Source organism: Coniophora puteana (genome assembly GCF_000271625.1).
Source record: "Coniophora puteana RWD-64-598 SS2 unplaced genomic scaffold CONPUscaffold_3, whole genome shotgun sequence".
In the NCBI taxonomy this organism is placed as follows: domain Eukaryota; kingdom Fungi; phylum Basidiomycota; class Agaricomycetes; order Boletales; family Coniophoraceae; genus Coniophora; species Coniophora puteana.
Window position 1 is genome coordinate 751,185 of NW_006913055.1, and position 17,530 is coordinate 768,714.

General features: G+C 53.5%; 6 protein-coding genes across 6 annotated transcripts; 3 read left to right on the top strand and 3 right to left on the bottom strand.

Annotated features, from left to right (window-relative positions):
- Positions 1-1,024: 1,024 nt before the first annotated feature.
- CONPUDRAFT_88231 (mismatched base pair and cruciform DNA recognition protein) lies at positions 1,025-1,470 on the top strand (the record flags this gene model as incomplete). Its single annotated transcript, XM_007767493.1, has 3 exons — positions 1,025-1,053; positions 1,106-1,338; positions 1,415-1,470. The coding sequence occupies 3 exons, from the start codon at positions 1,025-1,027 to the stop codon at positions 1,468-1,470; spliced, it is 318 nt and encodes a 105-aa protein (XP_007765683.1).
- A 1,529-nt stretch (positions 1,471-2,999) lies between these two features.
- Positions 3,000-5,648, top strand: CONPUDRAFT_88232 (uncharacterized protein; the record flags this gene model as incomplete). The annotated part of the gene is made up of 3 exons (XM_007767494.1): positions 3,000-3,003; positions 3,060-4,769; positions 4,822-5,648. The coding sequence occupies 3 exons, from the start codon at positions 3,000-3,002 to the stop codon at positions 5,646-5,648; spliced, it is 2,541 nt and encodes an 846-aa protein (XP_007765684.1).
- An 801-nt stretch (positions 5,649-6,449) lies between these two features.
- On the bottom strand, positions 6,450-8,390 carry CONPUDRAFT_142365 (aryl-alcohol dehydrogenase). Its single transcript, XM_007767495.1, has 15 exons — positions 8,342-8,390; positions 8,154-8,277; positions 8,055-8,091; positions 7,907-7,996; positions 7,750-7,842; positions 7,633-7,699; positions 7,529-7,566; positions 7,396-7,471; positions 7,322-7,336; positions 7,168-7,268; positions 7,012-7,109; positions 6,906-6,953; positions 6,778-6,851; positions 6,657-6,713; positions 6,450-6,601 (listed from the first exon to the last, which is right to left on the bottom strand). The coding sequence occupies exons 1-15, from the start codon at positions 8,376-8,378 to the stop codon at positions 6,519-6,521; spliced, it is 1,038 nt and encodes a 345-aa protein (XP_007765685.1). The 5' UTR covers positions 8,379-8,390; the 3' UTR covers positions 6,450-6,518.
- A 621-nt stretch (positions 8,391-9,011) lies between these two features.
- CONPUDRAFT_150845 (aryl-alcohol dehydrogenase) lies at positions 9,012-10,853 on the bottom strand (the record flags this gene model as incomplete). Its single annotated transcript, XM_007767496.1, has 15 exons — positions 9,012-9,100; positions 9,150-9,206; positions 9,267-9,340; positions 9,396-9,446; positions 9,501-9,595; positions 9,646-9,746; positions 9,798-9,812; positions 9,868-9,943; positions 10,001-10,038; positions 10,103-10,169; positions 10,219-10,311; positions 10,374-10,463; positions 10,527-10,563; positions 10,628-10,751; positions 10,817-10,853. 15 exons carry the CDS (start codon positions 10,851-10,853, stop codon positions 9,012-9,014), a joined length of 1,044 nt encoding a protein of 347 aa, XP_007765686.1.
- Positions 10,854-11,211: 358 nt separating this feature from the next.
- Positions 11,212-13,653, bottom strand: CONPUDRAFT_119171 (Aldo keto reductase). The gene is made up of 16 exons (XM_007767497.1): positions 13,333-13,653; positions 13,081-13,253; positions 12,905-13,028; positions 12,806-12,842; positions 12,654-12,743; positions 12,498-12,602; positions 12,376-12,442; positions 12,289-12,326; positions 12,162-12,237; positions 12,086-12,100; positions 11,936-12,036; positions 11,792-11,886; positions 11,686-11,736; positions 11,561-11,634; positions 11,438-11,494; positions 11,212-11,384 (listed from the first exon to the last, which is right to left on the bottom strand). The coding sequence occupies exons 2-16, from the start codon at positions 13,115-13,117 to the stop codon at positions 11,299-11,301; spliced, it is 1,053 nt and encodes a 350-aa protein (XP_007765687.1). The 5' UTR covers positions 13,118-13,253; positions 13,333-13,653; the 3' UTR covers positions 11,212-11,298.
- A 261-nt stretch (positions 13,654-13,914) lies between these two features.
- CONPUDRAFT_135499 (AAA-domain-containing protein) lies at positions 13,915-16,751 on the top strand (the record flags this gene model as incomplete). The annotated part of the gene is made up of 8 exons (XM_007767498.1): positions 13,915-13,920; positions 13,977-14,444; positions 14,496-14,597; positions 14,651-14,768; positions 14,820-14,967; positions 15,026-15,764; positions 15,824-15,943; positions 15,996-16,751. 8 exons carry the CDS (start codon positions 13,915-13,917, stop codon positions 16,698-16,700), a joined length of 2,406 nt encoding a protein of 801 aa, XP_007765688.1. The 3' UTR covers positions 16,701-16,751.
- Positions 16,752-17,530: the final 779 nt, after the last annotated feature.

The window sequence follows — 17,530 nt, forward strand, 5'->3', positions numbered from 1 at the left end:
CCGCCGTGTACGTTGGATAAGACATTGAAGATGCGGTCATCTTTGCTTGCAATCGGGACGTGTGCAGGAAGTGTTCGAGTGTACTCATGGATGCTGGCGACCGTGTTCTCGCGAATGGTGAGCTCGTCTTCGTTGCTGGATGCTGCCATGCTCAGCGCTCAGCACTGGACCAATGGATGGCTAACAGACTTTTTCGTAATTTCCTACCGCACCTCGGCCAGATTGCGTGGCTGTGCCACACGTGAGGTGATACACCAGACGAGGCGCTGGCGCAAATTCTGGCTTTGTGGGTTCTTTGTCGCTCTCGCCCCCCGGTTTTGCTCCATACAAGTACTAGCTTACGTCTTATACAGAATAATATACTGTATATACACTGTACACAACAGTTTACACCCCCCTCTATACTTACATGGTATATACATAGGGTAGTAAACGTATATATACAGTATATATACTATATGGTTGGAGCCTTATCCGCAGGTACATTGGCGTGCCGCGGTATGCAGTAGTCTGAAGAACAACGATAGAAGAGTTTCCATGCTGTCAAAGGGGAACATGGTCAATTTCTAACTGGACCACCGTTTGAGCCCGTCGCAAACAAACCTCTCAAGCGCCCGTGAACGCGCCCTTTTCCTCGGAGCTATGAAGTTTGCTGCTGCAGGTTCTCGCTTCGATTCAACTGAATCAGGAGCGAGCAGAGCGCCCAATGGACGTCAGCGAGCGCTAGTAGGCACTTGAGCCGCAGACTGCAAGGTGATTCGAAGGTGCGCGCGACTTCGACGTCATCGTCCTTCCCAGGCGTATACGTGCGCGCCGCTGGACTGATCGCGTTTCGGGCTGCCTCAGCCTTAACCGATGTCTCGCATCGGCTTTGATGCATACGCTAGGAGTAGATGGTCGTTTAGCACGTATAAATACCTGGGTGGTTTCTCGTCAGTTCTTCAGCACCTCGTCGCTACCTTACTCTCACAACCAATCTCTTACTCTCGAGCTCACCAGCCAGCCGACCACTCACATCATCACCATGTCTTCCAACAACTACACCGAGCCCAGGTTCGTCCCTATCCTTCACCATGATTTCCCGTCCACTCACCCCTTCTTATAGCAAGACCTCCGGCCAGCTGCACTCCCTCAAAGGCAACGCCGTCGAGACGATCGGCGACGCGACCGGCGCGCAGTCTTGGCGCCGCTCTGGTAAGGAGGAGCACGCGAAGGGCGAGGCCGAGTACAAGGCCGCGCAGGCGCAGGGGTACGCGGAGGGCACCAAGGACCGGGTGGGCGGCTACAAGGACAGCGTTGTGGGTGCTGTGACGGGGGATAAGGGACAGCAGGCTTCTGGTGAGTCCGTTAGATCATGATTTAAAATGGGAAGGTGGGGAGATGTATTGCGAGGCGCTAACGCGATGCGCGACAGGAAATGCGAGGAACGGCAAGGGGCAGGCGCAGCAGGAGGTGAACAAGAGCTCTTGAGGAAGAGGCGGCTGAGTGTGCACGGAAAGGGAAGAAGATGGGGTATAGTCCACTGTATGAGAAGGGTTGAATGAGTTTGCTACGTTGTACATGTATGCGTTTGACGAAGTGCTGTAACCCCTAAGAAAACTCGATCAATTTTGGTTGAAATGACCTAGTGCGAATATGAGTCTAACAGTCGCCTTCAATGAGGAAAAGCATTTGGTCACCCAAGGCCCGAGCACTCTCTGCCCGTGCTCTTCGTCTCGTTCATACGCCTCAGCGCGTTCAGTCTTTCACTTATTCTCGTTAGTATCCATCATATCCTCTCACCTTAACGTCTCTAGCAAAGCGATGAACATGTAACCTTCCTTCAGAGATCTGTCTAGGCGAGGCTAGATCCGCGCGCTAGGCGTCTACAGCCTAAATGCGGTCAGATTGTGGCGATGAGGTGCAGATCAGTGACTCGGAGCGCCTCCGCTTCGAGCACGTTGAGACAAAGCGGACCGTATAGACCGAAGGTTTGGACCATTCGGTATGTGCCCTGGGCTTGGCCGGGACTAAGCTCTGGCCAATGAGCCGGCGCGGGAAGCACATGGCGGCCTAATGAAGCACGCGGCGCCTGTTATCTCGCGCGCACGGATCCAAGATCAACGCGAGTGGGAAGGCGCGCCCTCGAAATGACGGACAAAGCAAGGGTCAAGACAAGAAAAGGAGTGTAAAATGACAATCTGGACGTGCCGCATCAGTGTCTGTCGAGGGTGGAACGGGGGGAAGGGGGAGAGGGGATGATGGCGGTGAGTTTGCTTTTGTTAGCTCGGCTAGCGTGGCTTATTGTCTACTTTCCAAATCAGGCAACTAATCCTCTCGCTATTGCTTGCGCTGACCACAACGATCCCAAGGCCATGGAGAACAAAAGCAGACAACTCTCTGTTTCTCCCCTTCCCTGCTCCTCGAGCTCTAATTTCGTGCACAGTGTCTCACTATCCACCACTCCAAGGCGCTAGTCAGCTTTCTGGTCCAAAAACTTAGCCTAAAGCTAGGTCTGTATCGCCTCATCCGCGTACCGGCTCTGTGAAACCGGCGCCCATGTGCTCACTCCCTCTGCTTTAGGAACATAACCGTCTGCTCCCCAGGCTCACATCTAGTCAGCAATCACGTTCTTCGTCATCCAGCCTATCTTACTCTCGTACATCCTACGCTTTCGTCTGTCTGCAAGCTTTCAAGCGTTCTCGAGCCCCAAGTACTCTCTTACTATCACCAACCGCTTATCACCGTAATCCTGGGTTTCTGGTGACGTTGACTTAGAGTGTTCTGGGATGGATACTACACCGGTGCGCTCTATCCTGCTTTCCTATCTCTCGGGGATCTGATCACAGCTGCTCGCAGACTGGAGGTGCCGCTGACGGCCCTCTGTCTCCAGATGTAAGTGGCACGCGCTAATCCTTCGGTGACTTCATCCTTATCGTCGTCACTTCCAGGCATGGAAACGCGCGGTATACAGGAGCGCCCCAAAGCAGTTCTCGATCGAGTTTCTACCACCAGAGAAGATGGGTGCGTATCATCCTCGTCTTCTCCATCATGCTATTGTGGGGCTGACGCCCGCTCAGGGAGTGCTTTCAGTTACGGCTTCCGGGTATGTCCCATCAAAGATGACGATGTCTCCACGTTCTCCGGATCCTCCAACACCTCGAATGTTGAGTACGATATTTGGAGACGCTGGGAGGACTGCCTGTGGTTCCAGGAGACGCTCGAGATCGAGTACACCCGCATGGCACGAGACAAGCGGAAAGGTCTCGCAGCCGGAAAGGGTGTCAAGAAAGACGGATTCTACGTCCACTCCGACCAGGCTGCGTCATTTGAGTCTCTTCCGCCAGGCCCAGACCCGCAAAGCATCGCGAAAGACATCCACGACCATGTCCCCCGCCTCACGAAGAAGGGCACGCTCTTCCGCGCGACGCAGGTCACGGCCGACGCACGCGCCCGCGAGCTGCACGCCATGATCAGCTCCATGTTCAGCGAAGACCTGCCAACGCTCGTCCGGGAGCTCCGCGCGACGCGGACGTTCACAGACTTCTTCGGCTTCTGGAGACGCGATCACGACCTCGCGAAGAAGACGCAGAAGAAGCTCGGCCTGGACGAGAAGAAGCCCGCCGTTCCGGTGCCAGCGCGCTCCCGGCACTCGATCTCGACCAGCCCGCTCTCGACCATGTTCTCGGCCTCGACGCCGTCCCTTGCGGGCAGCCAGCCGACACCGCCGATGATCGTGAAGGACTTTGCGAACCGCCGTGTCTCGACACAGTCCAATGGTTCGTCTTCATCGGATCAGTCTATCCACACCACGACCCCGCCTACGCCGTCCACAAAATCCCGCCGCAGCCACCACAAATCATCAGAAGACGGCCGCTCCATGCGCTCGCGCACCACCTCGACCGCCACTGCGAGCTCCTCCGGGTCTGGCTCGAGCGGCTCGATTCCTCCCTCGCCCTCCCTCCGCACCCCGCGCGTCGTCGCCCCGCACGACGCCCCCCTCCGCTTCGGACACAACCCATCCGACCTCTCGCTCCCCGTCGCAGACTCCGACCGTCCCCCGCTCGAAAGCCTGCCCGAAGACCGCGAGCTGCCCGTGTCCGCCAAGAGCGCCATCACGGCGCACGGCGTGCCCGAGACGCCCTCCATCCGGAACAGCACCGCAGGGAGGCGCCGCGCGTTTTCGGCGGCGGGAGATCCGCACCGCAATGCGCGGATCTGGAACCCGGAGATGGCCGCGGCGTCGTTGGCCGAGTATCGCAGGAGCGCTCTGCTCGTCGGTGTTCCGGAGGTCGGTCCGGGAGCCGGTGAGCAGCAGGCTGCTGCTGCTGGCGCTCATTCGAGGGCGATGGCGAGGCAGAGTGTGGCGACGATTGCGTCGACGACGTCGTCCCTTGCTGCGAGGTATCTCGCTGATTTGGGAATGGATCTTGCTCTTCCGAGTGAGGACGGCGCGTCGATGTACGATCCGCGTGCGTCGATGTGTACGGTCGACTCGGAGGCGTGGCGCGAGGGTCCGCAGACGGGCGATGCGATTCTTCCAAGGTTGCTTAATGAGGCTGCGATGGAAGGGCCGCAGGGTGCGAACAGCAGGGCGCAGCTCCAGGCGCTCATGCAGGCTGCTGGGCTTCGGCGGTCGTTGTCAAGCGGTGCGGCTGCTGGGAGGAGGCATACGATTAGGCCTGTGTCGGTGTATCCCGAAGAGGAAGAGGCGTGGGATGATTGGGCGGGGAGAGGCGCGGGTGAAGGAGAGGAGGGCGGGGAGGAGTATCTGGATGCGTATTTCGATGGTGAGCCACATTTACCCTACCTAAAAGGACCTGCTAACTTCTGTCATCCCAGACTCCGTCCGTCCGCCCTCGCCCCCGGACAGCAGAGCCTCCACGCCCATGGGGCACTACCGCGCCCCGTCTCCGTCGCCCTCGGGAGAGACTAGCACTGAGACTGAGACCGAGACCGAGACCGACACAGGGACAGAGACAGAGAGCGAGCTCGGGTCGCCCAGACAAGCACGCTATTCGTCGTACCACTACCCGTACATCCCCTCCATCCCGCCCTTCTCCCCGCTCTCGCCGACACCGATCACGCGCCCGCGCGCGTCGTCCATCTCCACGATGCGCTCGTCGTCGTCTGGCGGATCGACGCAGTCTTCCGGCTCGGGGTCGGGGCAGTCGCACCGCTCCGCGCACTCGATGCACTCGATGCAGTCCGCGATGACGTCTGTGAGCGCGCAGACTGCTGCGTCGAACGCGACTGCGATGTCGTTCGCGAGCGCGATGAGCGTGCAGACGGCGCAGACGACACAGAGCGTGCTCGACGGCGCGACGCTCGCGATCAAGGCGACACACGAGGCGACGACGATCGTGCTGCGCGTTCCGCGCGCGCTGCCATACGAGGAGGTGAGGAAGCGCGTGTACGACAAGTTTGTGACGCAGGAGAAGGCGCCTGTTGCGCGGACGTTTGCGATCGCTGTGCTCATGCCGTCTCTGCCCGGCTCCAACGGCAATGGCAGTGGCAGGGAGCGGTCGGCGAGCGTGTCGTCGGGCGGGTCGGCGGAGCGGGAGCGCGCGCAGATGAAGTTTATTAGTTCGGCGGAGGCGTGGGATGGGGCGGTGGCGAGGAGCGGGGGGAAGATGGCGTTGAGGGTGATTGGGAGCGAGGTGTCTTGAGCGCCCGTTGCTCGGGCTGTTGTTGAGCGTCGGTGTGCGGCTCGTTCTTGCATCGTCTCCGCCATTCGGCTGCAGCTCACGAAATGCTCTGGCCTCAACATCGCCTCTCCAGAGACTGTCAATCAACATTTTGGATACCTGTTTCTCTTTCTCTCTTTTGTCTGCGTTCTGGTTTTCTCTCATCGCCGAATGTCCTCTCTTTGGCTCGGTGAACCTAATTTTCTTCGTCTTCTCTTCCTCGTTTCGATACTAGTGTTCGATATCAGACCATCATTTTCTCCTCTTTCTTTGATTTCTGGTTCCCATCTGCCTTTCCATCTCTTCCTTTCGACTTCGACCTTTGACCTCCTTCGGCGTCTTTTCAGGCCTCTTGTGCATCAACGTTCTCAGTCTTCGTATCTTTATGGATAACCTGCTTTTAGTACGCCCCGCGCGGAAACCTTTGTCTGCATCTTTATATCTCATTATCTCTATCTCTATCTCTATCAACATCTTCATCTCTTTCGACCGATCGATTTACGCATCTCTCTTGTTTATAGATAACGTCATTACGGTACTGAACGCACCGAACCCCCTCGATCGTCCCGTTTTTCTCGATGGCTCTTACGACGGCATTACCTTACTGTAGACGACACATTAACTGAGCACCTTTTTGGTGCATCATCGAATGAAACTCATGTTGTACGCTGTTTTATGAGTTGCGTTCGTGATCTTAGTTTTTAAGATACTTGGTCCTCATTTTCGTCGCCTCGTTTGATGAGCAAAACAACATTCTATTGATACATAATGCAGATTGCAAGGCGCAGTTGTAGACCGGCTTGTTAGATAAGTAGGAGGCATGTAAAGCTTCTCGATACACGTTTATGTTCATCAATGACCAAAGATTGTGCGCGGCTTGTACTCTTCCTCGATGTACTTGATCTCTTCTTCCGTGAGCTTCACGTCGAGTCCGACTAGAACCATGTGAGCGACTAATGTGGCTGATGATGTAGCTAGAGCGATACTTACCGATGAAATCGTCCAGGTATTTTACCTTGGTCAGCCCGACAATGGGCGCGGTGACACCTACCTCTGTGCGTTAGCTTGCTGCGTGCTTGATGATGTGAAAGATTCAGGCCTGTTTACGTACCCTCTTTGGACAGCATCCAGGCAATTGAAACCTGGGCCATGGTGATGCCGCGCTTTTTGGCCACTTCTTCCGTGCTGGAAATGTCGCGTTAGCATGAGTTTCGACACGAGGCTCATGGCAGAACGAACCGCTTGATGATAGCATCCGTTCCGGGACCCTCGAAGTATCTCTTGAGCCTGAAGCGGAGAGTGTTGAGTGATACGATGTTTAGCTTAATCAAAGGCAAGTACTTACCAGGCATCCTCACCACGAACCGTGCTTGAGTCGCTTAGGGGTCTCGCGAGCAAACCGCGAGCAAGCGGGGCCCAGGGGATAGACCCAACGCCGAACATCTGGGAGTGACTAGCTAAGCATTGACAACAGTATGTACATGTAGGGATAGAGACTGACCTTGAGAGTCGGGAACATCTCACGTTCTTCTTCCCTGTAAATTGTATTATAGTGGTTTTGCATTGAGATGAACGGTGTGAGCTTGTTCGCGATGGCATAATCTGCGAAACCATGTCAGAGACAGCTCGCAGGAGTTGAGTGCAGATGAGCAGACTTTGCATAGCGTGGACTAGGATCATAACATTAGCATAGTTTAAATCACGACTGTACTGTATCAGCAGGACTTACATTGGTACGCGTGGCAGGAGCTCATGCCGATGTATCGCACCCAGCCGAGTTTGACAATGTCATGAAGTGCTTGCATCTATTTACCGCGCACAAAGTCAGCTATGAAGCGGCTTCAGGAACGGATGTCACTCACCGTCTCTTCGATGGGGGTATCATTGTCAAAGCGATGACCTGTGGCAACGGCGAAAGTCAGCAATCATGCGGGGGACATAGTCCGAATGTCTCATAAAGACAAACATTGGTACAGATCAATGTAATCCACCTGGAGGCGCTTCAGGCTTGCTTGAACAGATGCAAAAATATTCTGGAACGCGATCAGTCATCGAAACTCGTGCTCTCAGAACATGACTTTACCTTGCGGCTCAGACCCCACTGGTTCACACATTCATCGCCAACGTTCACGCCAACGAGGGACTTTCCGAATTCCTTAGCCACGGGTGCAAAGACCTACAGGAATTATCGACCAAGCGTGACTATGATCGAGTCGCTAGCAGTGGGATGTGGCACTTGCCTTGGTCATGATGACAATACGCTCGCGCGGAAGCTGGAGCTCCTTGATCGCATTGCCTAGCATAATCTCTGAGAGACCATTCGAATAGTTCTGCGATTACATATCAACTCTGCCATTGGGATGTAATATACCAAGCTAGGTCGCTTACGTTCGAAGTATCGAACGTCTGTATACCGGCCTCATATCTGTTTCATTGGTGTCAAAACCTGCCTGGCACATTGAAAGTCGGAGTGTAGAAGTGACTCACGCAGCCTTGATGTGTTCAATAGCGACCTCTTGCGGGAGGCAGAACTCTTGCCACTGCTTATGGCCGTACTGCATGCAGCCGAGGATAATCTTAGACACCTTCAAGCCGGAGTTACCGAGGCGTACTGCAACACGGATCTGCGTCAAGGAACAAGTATGGCGATTTGGCAAATCAAACGAACAACGAACCGTAAGGCATCTTGTTCTGGGCCGGCGTCGTAGCCATCGTGACGTCTTCAAATATTGAGCCTAGTGTGAAGAAGAGAAGCGGGTGTCAATGCTAACCACCTCCGTGACCTTATAGGATTTCCAACACGTCCTCTTCATAATCCATAAAGATACGTTGTAAAAGGTATTTGCTAAAACCCAAGCGGAGGTCAGCGGGTTTGCGTAACCGTCGGGCCGGCGCTAGAGCGCATGTCGAGCCGTCGGGTTCAGGAGCGTTCAACGTTCAGGGCCAAACTCCAGCTTGTAGGTAAGTGCCAGCGGAACCCACCTCAATATTAGTTATCACATCAAGGTCTGAGAAGGCGGTTACCTACTACATAACAATATTGAAGGGGCTAGTTTCCCGGAGGCAGACCGAGTTATCAGACCTTTTATCGAATTCCAGGTGAATCTCTGACGACATCTAGCGCCTTCCAGAAACCGACCTCCCTCGGCTACTTCCGACCGACGCCACTTTCCCATTCATCCGGTCCGTAAAGCAGCTAGGTAAAGCTCAAGAGGACGTCGTTATCGGGCATAAGGCCAGGGCTCGGGCAGGTTTATGGATAAAATTTCAGGTACTAATTATACATCAAATCGATTCATGATACTAGCCGGGATTCATAGTTATGCAAGCGTTCATTGGATTAGCTCACTCAATTTGACCAAAGACAGTGCGCGGCTTGTACTCCTCCTCTATGTACTTGATTTCTTCGTCGGTAAGCTTCACGTCGAGACCGGCTGTTAGAATGTCAGCCGTCTTCGTCGCCATAGTCGGAGCATCACTAACCAATGATATCGTCCAAGTATTTCAATTTCGTGGGTCCAACAATGGGTGCAGTCACGCCTAACGCGACGCATCAGCTTGCAGCACACCCGAAGGATGAAAACCGATCTTTTTGCGTACCTTCTTTAGAGAGCGCCCAAGCAATCGCTACCTGAGCCATGCTGATGCCGCGTTTCTGGGCTATCTCTTCCGTGCTGTGTATTGAATGTTAGTATGAACATATGGCAAGGTATGTAAAACAAGACGAACCGCTTGATGATCGTCTCCGTTCCCGGACCCTCATGATATCTCTTGATAGCCCTGGAGCAAAGACCGCTCAGACACCCTGACGCACACTCAGAGTCAAAGACTCACCAGTCAACTTCACCACGAGTGCTCGAGCCACTCAAAGGCCTTGTGAGCAAACCTCGAGCAAGTGGGGACCAAGGGATCGACCCGACGCCGAACATCTAGGACGAGATCAGCGACCCAAAGGTCACATGTAAGAATATCAACCGACCTTGAGAGTCGGGAACATCTCGCGCTCTTCTTCCCTGTACACTGCATTGTAATGGTTTTGCATCGAGATGAATGGAGTGAGCTTGTTGGCGATGGCGTAATCTGCATCCTGTTAGAGAATATCCACGAGAAAGACATGCACATGGAACTGACTTTGCATCGCGTGGACTAAGGAGATCACGTTAACGTTATTTTTTGACACATTTATATAAACTGGACTTACATTGGTACGCAAAGCAGGAACTCATGCCAATGCATCGCACCCAGCCTAGTTTGACGATGTCATGAAGAGCTTGCATCTATACATAGCGCGTAAAATCAGACCTGGGCCGCCATTGGCCATGCACAACACTTACCGTCTCTTCGATAGGAGTGTCTTTGTCAAAGCGATGGCCTGCAGCAGCGATGAAAGTCAGCGCCCATGTACGAGGCAGACGATCACTCAGAAGAAGACGAACACTGGTACAGGTCAATGTAATCCACCTGAAGACGCTTCATGCTTGCTTGGACAGAGTCAAAGATGTGCTGAAATACAGTCAGCCATCGAGACCTCCCTCTCAAACGTTGACGTTACCTTTCGGCTGAGGCCCCACTGGTTAATGAATTCGTCACGGTTTTGCATGCCAACCGCAAACGTTCCGTATTCCTTGGCCACGGGTGCGAAAACCTACAGTAGGTAATAGTTTAATCGCGGCGATTAATACGCTGTTTAAAACTTGGACAGCTCACCTTGGTCATAATGACAATACGTTCGCGGGGAAGTTGCAGCTCCTTAATCGCATTCCCGAGCATAACTTCCGACAGACCGTTCGAGTACACCTGCGCATTCGCGTCAGCTTCGACTCTGTTATTCATTTGAGAGTACCAGTCAGCATCACTTACGTTGGAGGTATCGAACGTCTGTATGCCGGCCTCGTATCTGTATAAATCGGCGTCAATATCTATTTGTCACATAGAATATTCAAAATCAAGGGAATACTTACGCAGCCTTGATGTGCTGGGTGGCTTCCTCCTGCGGGAGACACCAGTCTTGCCATCCTTTGTCGCCGTACTGCATGCAGCCGAGGATGATCTTGGACACCTTCAAGCCGGAGTTACCCAGGCGCACTGTACGCCGTAGACGTTGTTCTTTAATTAGAAAGGAGTAGTTATAAATAAGTCAAAGAGCGAACCGTAAGGCATCTTGGTTTCAGTCTGAGTAGCAGCCATCGGTTCGTTTGTCAGGATTGGGAGGGGTTCGTGGAAGAGAAGCGGGTGCCAATACTGCGACTCTCAGCCAAACCGCCTCTCCTTATATTCGCTATGCAACCAGCTTTCTTCATAATCCACTTCGGAGTGCTGGTGAACGGTATTTGCTAAAAGTCAAGGCAAGGTCAGCACGGTCGCGTAAAGGCTTGAGGACGGCACGTGATACAGTCACGAGATTTTGTCCGAGGAGAAGTAGCGAGCGGTAGTAAAACTCGCGGGGTAAGACGCTTATGAAGCGTGTCTGGCCCAAACGCTACCAGCAAGCACTAGAGCGACTGTTATTTGTTTACAGTTCACGCAGAGGTAAAAAGCGATCGACATCATTTGTACTTCTTGTTATAACGTACTGTACAGTTTGTTGGCGGGTTAGATAGGTATTTGCAGCTTCAGTTTACGGTGGCCTTCATCAGATGTGACCAAACGCAGAACGGGGCTGGTATGCTTCCTCCAGGTACTTGATCTCGTCTTCGGTGAGTTTGACATCCGCACCCGCTAGAGTAAAGGCAAGTCAGCACACCATGCAGCCAAGTCAGCAAACAACTGACCGATGATGTCTTCGAGGTTCTTGAGACTCGTCGTACCTACGATAGGAGCCGTCACGCCTGTGATATACCTTGTCAGTAATGCGCTCTGCAGGAAGCAGCAGGCGAACTGGAGGCTCAGCGCACCTTCTTTGGAGAGCAGCCAAGCAATCCCGACTTGAGCCATGTTTACGCCTTTCTTCTTTGCGATCTCCTCCGTTCTACGCGAATGTAAGTTATGGAGTTCCACGATCGGCGGGAAGGCGACGTACCGGTTGATGATTTCATCTGTCCCGGGTCCGGCGTGGTATGCCTTAATGGCCCTATTCAGCGGTCAGTAATTTATTTACGTGGTAGCACAACGGAAGACACCCTCACCAATCTGTCTCGCCGCGTGTCGTCTTCTGTGCCAGAGGACGACAGAGCAGCCCTCGAGCGAGTGGAGACCATGGAATCGAGCCGACTCCGAACATCTGAGCACAGGTTAAGCAACAAGCGAGAGGAAAGACGCGTGCGCTTTACCTTTAGCGTCGGCATCATCTCGCGCTCTTCCTCTCGATAGACTAGGTTATAGTGGTTTTGCATGGAGATAAAGGGTGTGAGGTTGTTGGCAATAGCGTAGTCTATAAGTTGGTTAACGCTTGAAGACAACGGTTATGAGAAAGCGCTTACTCTGCATGGCGTGGACTAGAGACAGAGAATGGGATCAGTTTTTGTCCGAAACGGGGTCAGGACAAGGCGCACTAACACTGGTACGCCCAGCAGGAGCTGATCCCAATGTAGCGAACATATCCGGCCTTCACAATGTCGTGAAGGGCGTGCATCTGCACCGTGGTCAGCTTTCGTTCCCGGAAACGAGTGACATGCGCACTGACCGTCTCTTCGATAGGAGTGTTGTAGTCGTAACGATGGCCTAGAGTGGAGGTGAGGCTTTATTGGAGCTAATGATCCAAGGCACTGACATTGATAAACGTCGATATAGTCAAGCTGAAGTCGCTTCAAGCTTGCCTTGACAGCATCGAATATGTGCTATGGATGGTGGTATTCGTAACGAACCATGGGTAATAGCCAGGACAAGACACACCTTCCTGCTTAGCCCATGCTGGTTCACGTAGCCATACACGTCGGGGTCCATTCCGATGTTTGTCGCGAGCGCGTTGGCTCCGTCGCGCGTCACCACGGAGTAAAGCTAAAAATCGGATCAGTCTGTAAGGTGAAGGAAAAACGAGAAGATGCGCACCTTAGTCATGACGACGATCTCCTCCCGGGGGAGATTCAACTCTTTGATCGCGTTCCCAAGGATAACTTCGGACTCTCCGTTTGAATAAACCTATGGGTTGTTATTCATGTGGTCATTACGGGGGTAAACTATGAGAAATAACGAGAACGAACATCTGAGGTGTCGAACGTTTGGATGCCTGCCTCGTAGCTGAGTATCCAATGAATACGCAAAAATTAACAGTGCTAGGTGCGCAAACAATGGTCACGTACGCGGCTTTGATGTGAGCGTTAGCTTCCTCCTGTCCGAGGCACCAATCTTGCCACGTCTTCGGCCCGTACTGCATACATCCCAAGATAATCCTGGAAACTTTCAAGCCAGAGTTGCCCAAGCGTACTAGATAGAGAAAGTCAGAATGATCATTAGTCGGTCATCATGAGTTACTAACCGTAAGGAACCTTCTTAGTAGGGGTTGTAGATGTCATGATGTAGAGATAAGAGTCAGAAGAGAGATTGCCGCTTGCAGTTCCAGTGATAACGCTCGCATATATAGTTCAACACGACTGGTATGCGTGATGGAAATTATACAAACATAGGAGCCTATGTAATCCGTTAGATTGACTTCGTGATCATTATTGGCAAACAGAGAATGAGGATGAGGTTCAATAAGCCAAGAAGCTAAGAAGCCTAAGTGACTCACCTGGTTCTCGAAGCCGCAGTGGCTGAAACCATTCTACGCCCAACGTCAACCTGTCAGGGATATCTATATGCATCTTCGCGTGGGTGTGTTGGCATCTGAGGCGGCAAGCGAGGCCCATGCGTTTGGATCCCACGAAACAGTGTGGCTTGTATGGCATAAGAGACGGGGTCCCAGGGTCGCAGAGGTGCAGCTTTAATTACAACTTCGGGCTAATTCTGCTGGGAACATCTCGTCGGGACAAGCCAAAGCTTCCAAAGCAAACCCCACGGCGCGTCTTCAATAAAAGTTGATGACATAATGTTTTCACGCCTCTTCTTCGCCAACCTAACCCAACCACAAGGACAGCTTCTGCACCATTATAACTGCCAAAAAACAATGAAAAAGGATTCTGCAGCAGAACTTACATAGCACCAGATCAAATTGGTCGTACGATATGAGGAGGAAGCAAGGGAGGGAGCACGGTACGTGACGAAGGGTGACTAGTGACGAGTCACTAGTAACGACAATCACAAGGCAGTCACACTGGAATCACTCGCTGAGCGCCGGTCCACAGATAACTTTTGCAAACTTTTCGCCGAGTCCATGGATGTATGTACCCACTCTAATGCTCGAGAAATCCATCATGACTGCTTCTGCCAGCGCAGGGATCGAACACGCTCAACAGGTCTATGCAGGGCCTCTGGTCGACCCATCGCAAAGCCAAGTTAAACATCAACTCAACCCCTGATGCACCCTCACCCATCCCAACACCGCCTGCATCCTCGTCGCGTCCGTTGACGGTCGAAGAAGCTCACGATGAGTCATCATCACGCTCTCAACTTGCGCCTTCGGATTCGACGAAGCCACCATCGACGAAGCGCAAGATACGCTCGATTCGAACAGAGGATGCAAAGCGCGCCAAGGTTGCTGCTACCAACCATGAACCACCATCAGCTCGTCTGAGCGACCTGGGCGGAGTAGACGCCTCTGTGGAGAAGATGCTTGAGCTAGTCGCGATGCCTCTCTGTCATCCGGAGATCTACATGCATACCGGCGTCCAGCCGCCTCGTGGCGTTTTATTGCATGGGCCTCCGGGTTGCGGGAAGACGCTGCTAGCAAACGCCATTGCGGGTGTACGTGGTCAATTTTTTTTATTTCTTGTCATCGTTCTGACGCGTGCACAGGAACTAGGCATCCCGTTCATCAGCATATCGGCTCCTTCTATCGTGTCGGGCATGTCAGGCGAGTCAGAGAAGACGTTAAGAGATACCTTCGATGAGGCAAAGGTACGTGTTTAACCCAATATTCTTCATTCAAACTCCCAACCAGCAATCATCAGCGGTGTGCACCCTGCCTTTTATTCATAGATGAAATAGATGCGGTTACTCCGAAGAGAGAAAGCGCTCAACGTGAGATGGAGCGTCGTATTGTCGCGCAGTTTCTCACTTGTATGGATGGTGAGTTTGGGTCATCATATTTTGTCTGCCCCTTACTGAAACACATGGTAGACTTGTCTTGGGACAAGACCGAAAACAAGCCTGTCGTAGTCATTGGGGCGACGAACAGACCGGACGCGCTGGATGCGGCTTTACGACGCGCAGGTCGCTTTGACCATGAGATCGCTATGGGAGTACCTGATGAGACCTCCCGCGAAAGGTGAGTTTCCACATCGTCCTCTTACTCACTCGCGGATCTCATAGTCGCTTTCCTCTAGAATTTTGAGAGTGCAATGTTCCAAGCTTCGACTGAGCGGTTCCTTCGACTATGCTGCCTTGGCTCGCGCGACACCTGGCTACGTTGGTGCGGACCTCGCATCACTCACGGGGGCTGCTGGAGTCATAGCCGTGAAACGCATCTTCCGCGAGCTCGCCGAGCTGGAAGCAGCGAATGGCGTCGTCGCCGAGCTTCCAGCAAGGAGTGTAGATACAAACGAAGGAATGGTCGTCGACTCAGAAACCTCAACCGCCGCTGCTTCAGCCTTACCTCCATCCGACCTTCTCGCAAGTTCTTCCGACGACCTCGCCCTCGATGCACCCTTCGCTAACCTCGTGGCCATTCTCCCGCCCCTCCCCCGAACAATCGCCCACTTCCTCGCTTCCCACCCTGGCCCACTCTCCGAATCCCAGCTCGAGCCCTTGCAGCTCACACAAGCCGACTTCACCGCTGCTCTGCGCACAGTGCAGCCCTCTTCGACGCGCGAAGGGTTCAGCACTGCGCCAGCGGTGACGTGGTCCTCGATTGGCTCACTCCATGCGACGCGCGAGGAGCTCGGCATGGCAATTGTACAGCCTATCCGGAGGCCTGAGGTGTTTCGCCAGGTGGGTATTAGAGGCGGTTGCGGGGTGCTCATGTGGGGGCCGCCCGGGTGCGGGAAGACGTTGTTGGCTAGGGCGGTTGCCGGGGAGAGTAAGGCGAACTTCATTAGTGTGAAGGGGCCGGAGGTGCTCAATAAGGTGTGTCTTGTATGCTTGCAGATACTAAGCCGTCACTGACAATGAACAACGATATGTAGTACGTTGGAGAGAGCGAGCGCGCTGTGCGCCAGATCTTTGCTCGCGCTCGAGCTTCGGCTCCGTGTATTGTCTTCTTCGACGAGCTTGACGCCCTCGTCCCGCGTCGCGACGACAGCCTCGTGAGCTCACCTCTGTGCTCGCCGTACTTGTACTAATTTCATACGCACGTAGTCCGAATCGTCCGCCCGTGTCGTCAACACCCTCCTCACTGAACTCGACGGGCTTGATACATCCCGTTCAGCGACCTCCGCGCCCGTGTATGTCATCGGCGCTACAAACCGACCTGACATGATTGATCCCGCGATGGTGCGTCCGGGCCGGCTCGACAAGCTGCTGTATGTCGACCTGCCGGACCGCGACGGCCGCGCGGAGGTGCTGCGCGCGCTTGTGCTAAGTTCGTCCGTCCCGCTCTCAAGCTCAGATGGCACAAATGAAGGCATAGAGAAGAGTCTGACGGAGATCGAAGCACTCGTGCAAGACCGATGCGACGGCTTCTCTGGCGCGGACATTGCTGCGCTTGTGCGCGAGGCGGGTGTTGTAGCCCTCCGCCGCATGCTAGGCCGGATCGAGATGGACGAGGCGCGCGATGCTGTCCTATCTGAGGCTCGGGCTCAAGCTCAGAAGGAGGGTGGGCAGGATCAGGATCAGGAACTGAAGGTACGAGTGACGCCGGACGACTTCCGCGCTGCGCTGTCCAAGGTGTCACCAAGCGTGTCCGTTGCGCAGAGGCGCAAGTACGAGGCTTTGCGCGCTAAGTTTGCGGGGCTGCCTGTGAGGGGGTCGAAGAGGGAGCAGCAGGTTGAGGAAGAGGTTGAGAAGGAGGCGGCAGTGGCGAGTGGGCAAGAGGGGGTGGGCAGTGCTGCGATAGCTTCGTAGATGGTCTATTTGTAAAGTATCTGCAAGCATATAAAAGGTCTTGTCTAAAGGCCCCATGGACTACGAATCCAGAGCATCTAACATCTGGTGGACTCCGTCGCAGCGGAAGAACGCTGTATTCATATATATACCGACTCTACCAGCGTCAATTCATGGAGACTCCGAACCATCCAAGTCCCGCAGAACTCTCTTCCTGCTGTGCACCGCATGAAAGTCGTCAGATAGACAAACCTCGAACATACCAGCGGCTGTCAAACTGGCAGTTTTGGGTTCTTCTACGTCCCCAAACTCGTATAGAAGATGCGGCTCTTTCTTGGAGAGCCACATCATCTCGAGCATGCCAACGCTGTCAATTGTGGGATTGTTGTCTCCCCGCAAGCCTACCAGATGTAGAGCAATAAGGAGCATAATCAGAGAGGCAGAGGCTGCAAAGAGAAGCTTTGATCGAGACCTCGAGGTTAGCTTGCGCTCTTCGGACATAGTATGGCATCCGAGCAAAATCAATCACAGGCGTCAAGTTAATCTGGATGGGCGAAAGAGAACTCAACATGAGTATGCGGCAAGCGTGGATACAAAATAAATACACGAACATTAAGCCTCCAGCTAAGGACGAACTGTGTAGCATCTACCATCCTCGTTTGAGGCTCAATCCCTCCTTGAGTAAGTTGAGCAGCTGGCATTTAAAACGCGTCAGCCGTGTTTCTCTTGTCAAGCGGTACTACGTCAAAATCTTCATTGTCGCAGCCATCCTACGAGGAGGTTCCGTTGGCATTTGCTGAGATACAGTACCACTGCGCGCGCTTAAGGCTAGCGCTCATCATCCAGGTTAA

What these genes read in the sequence shown, in the direction of transcription:
- CONPUDRAFT_142365 (XM_007767495.1), bottom strand. Translation starts at nt 8,378, where the DNA reads ATGGCTACGACGCCGGCCCAGAACAAGATGCCTTACG. An exon ending in ATTGAACACATCAAGGCTGC is followed by an intron (nt 8,092 to 8,153) that starts GTGAGTCACTTC and finishes CCAATGAAACAG; the next exon opens with ATATGAGGCCGGTATACAGA. An exon ending in AGTGGGGTCTGAGCCGCAAG is followed by an intron (nt 7,700 to 7,749) that starts GTAAAGTCATGT and finishes ATCGCGTTCCAG; the next exon opens with AATATTTTTGCATCTGTTCA.
- CONPUDRAFT_119171 (XM_007767497.1), bottom strand. Translation starts at nt 13,117, where the DNA reads ATGACATCTACAACCCCTACTAAGAAGGTTCCTTACG. An exon ending in ACACTCCTATCGAAGAGACG is followed by an intron (nt 12,238 to 12,288) that starts GTCAGTGCGCAT and finishes ACCACGGTGCAG; the next exon opens with ATGCACGCCCTTCACGACAT. An exon ending in GAACCTCGAAGACATCATCG is followed by an intron (nt 11,385 to 11,437) that starts GTCAGTTGTTTG and finishes CCTTTACTCTAG; the next exon opens with CGGGTGCGGATGTCAAACTC.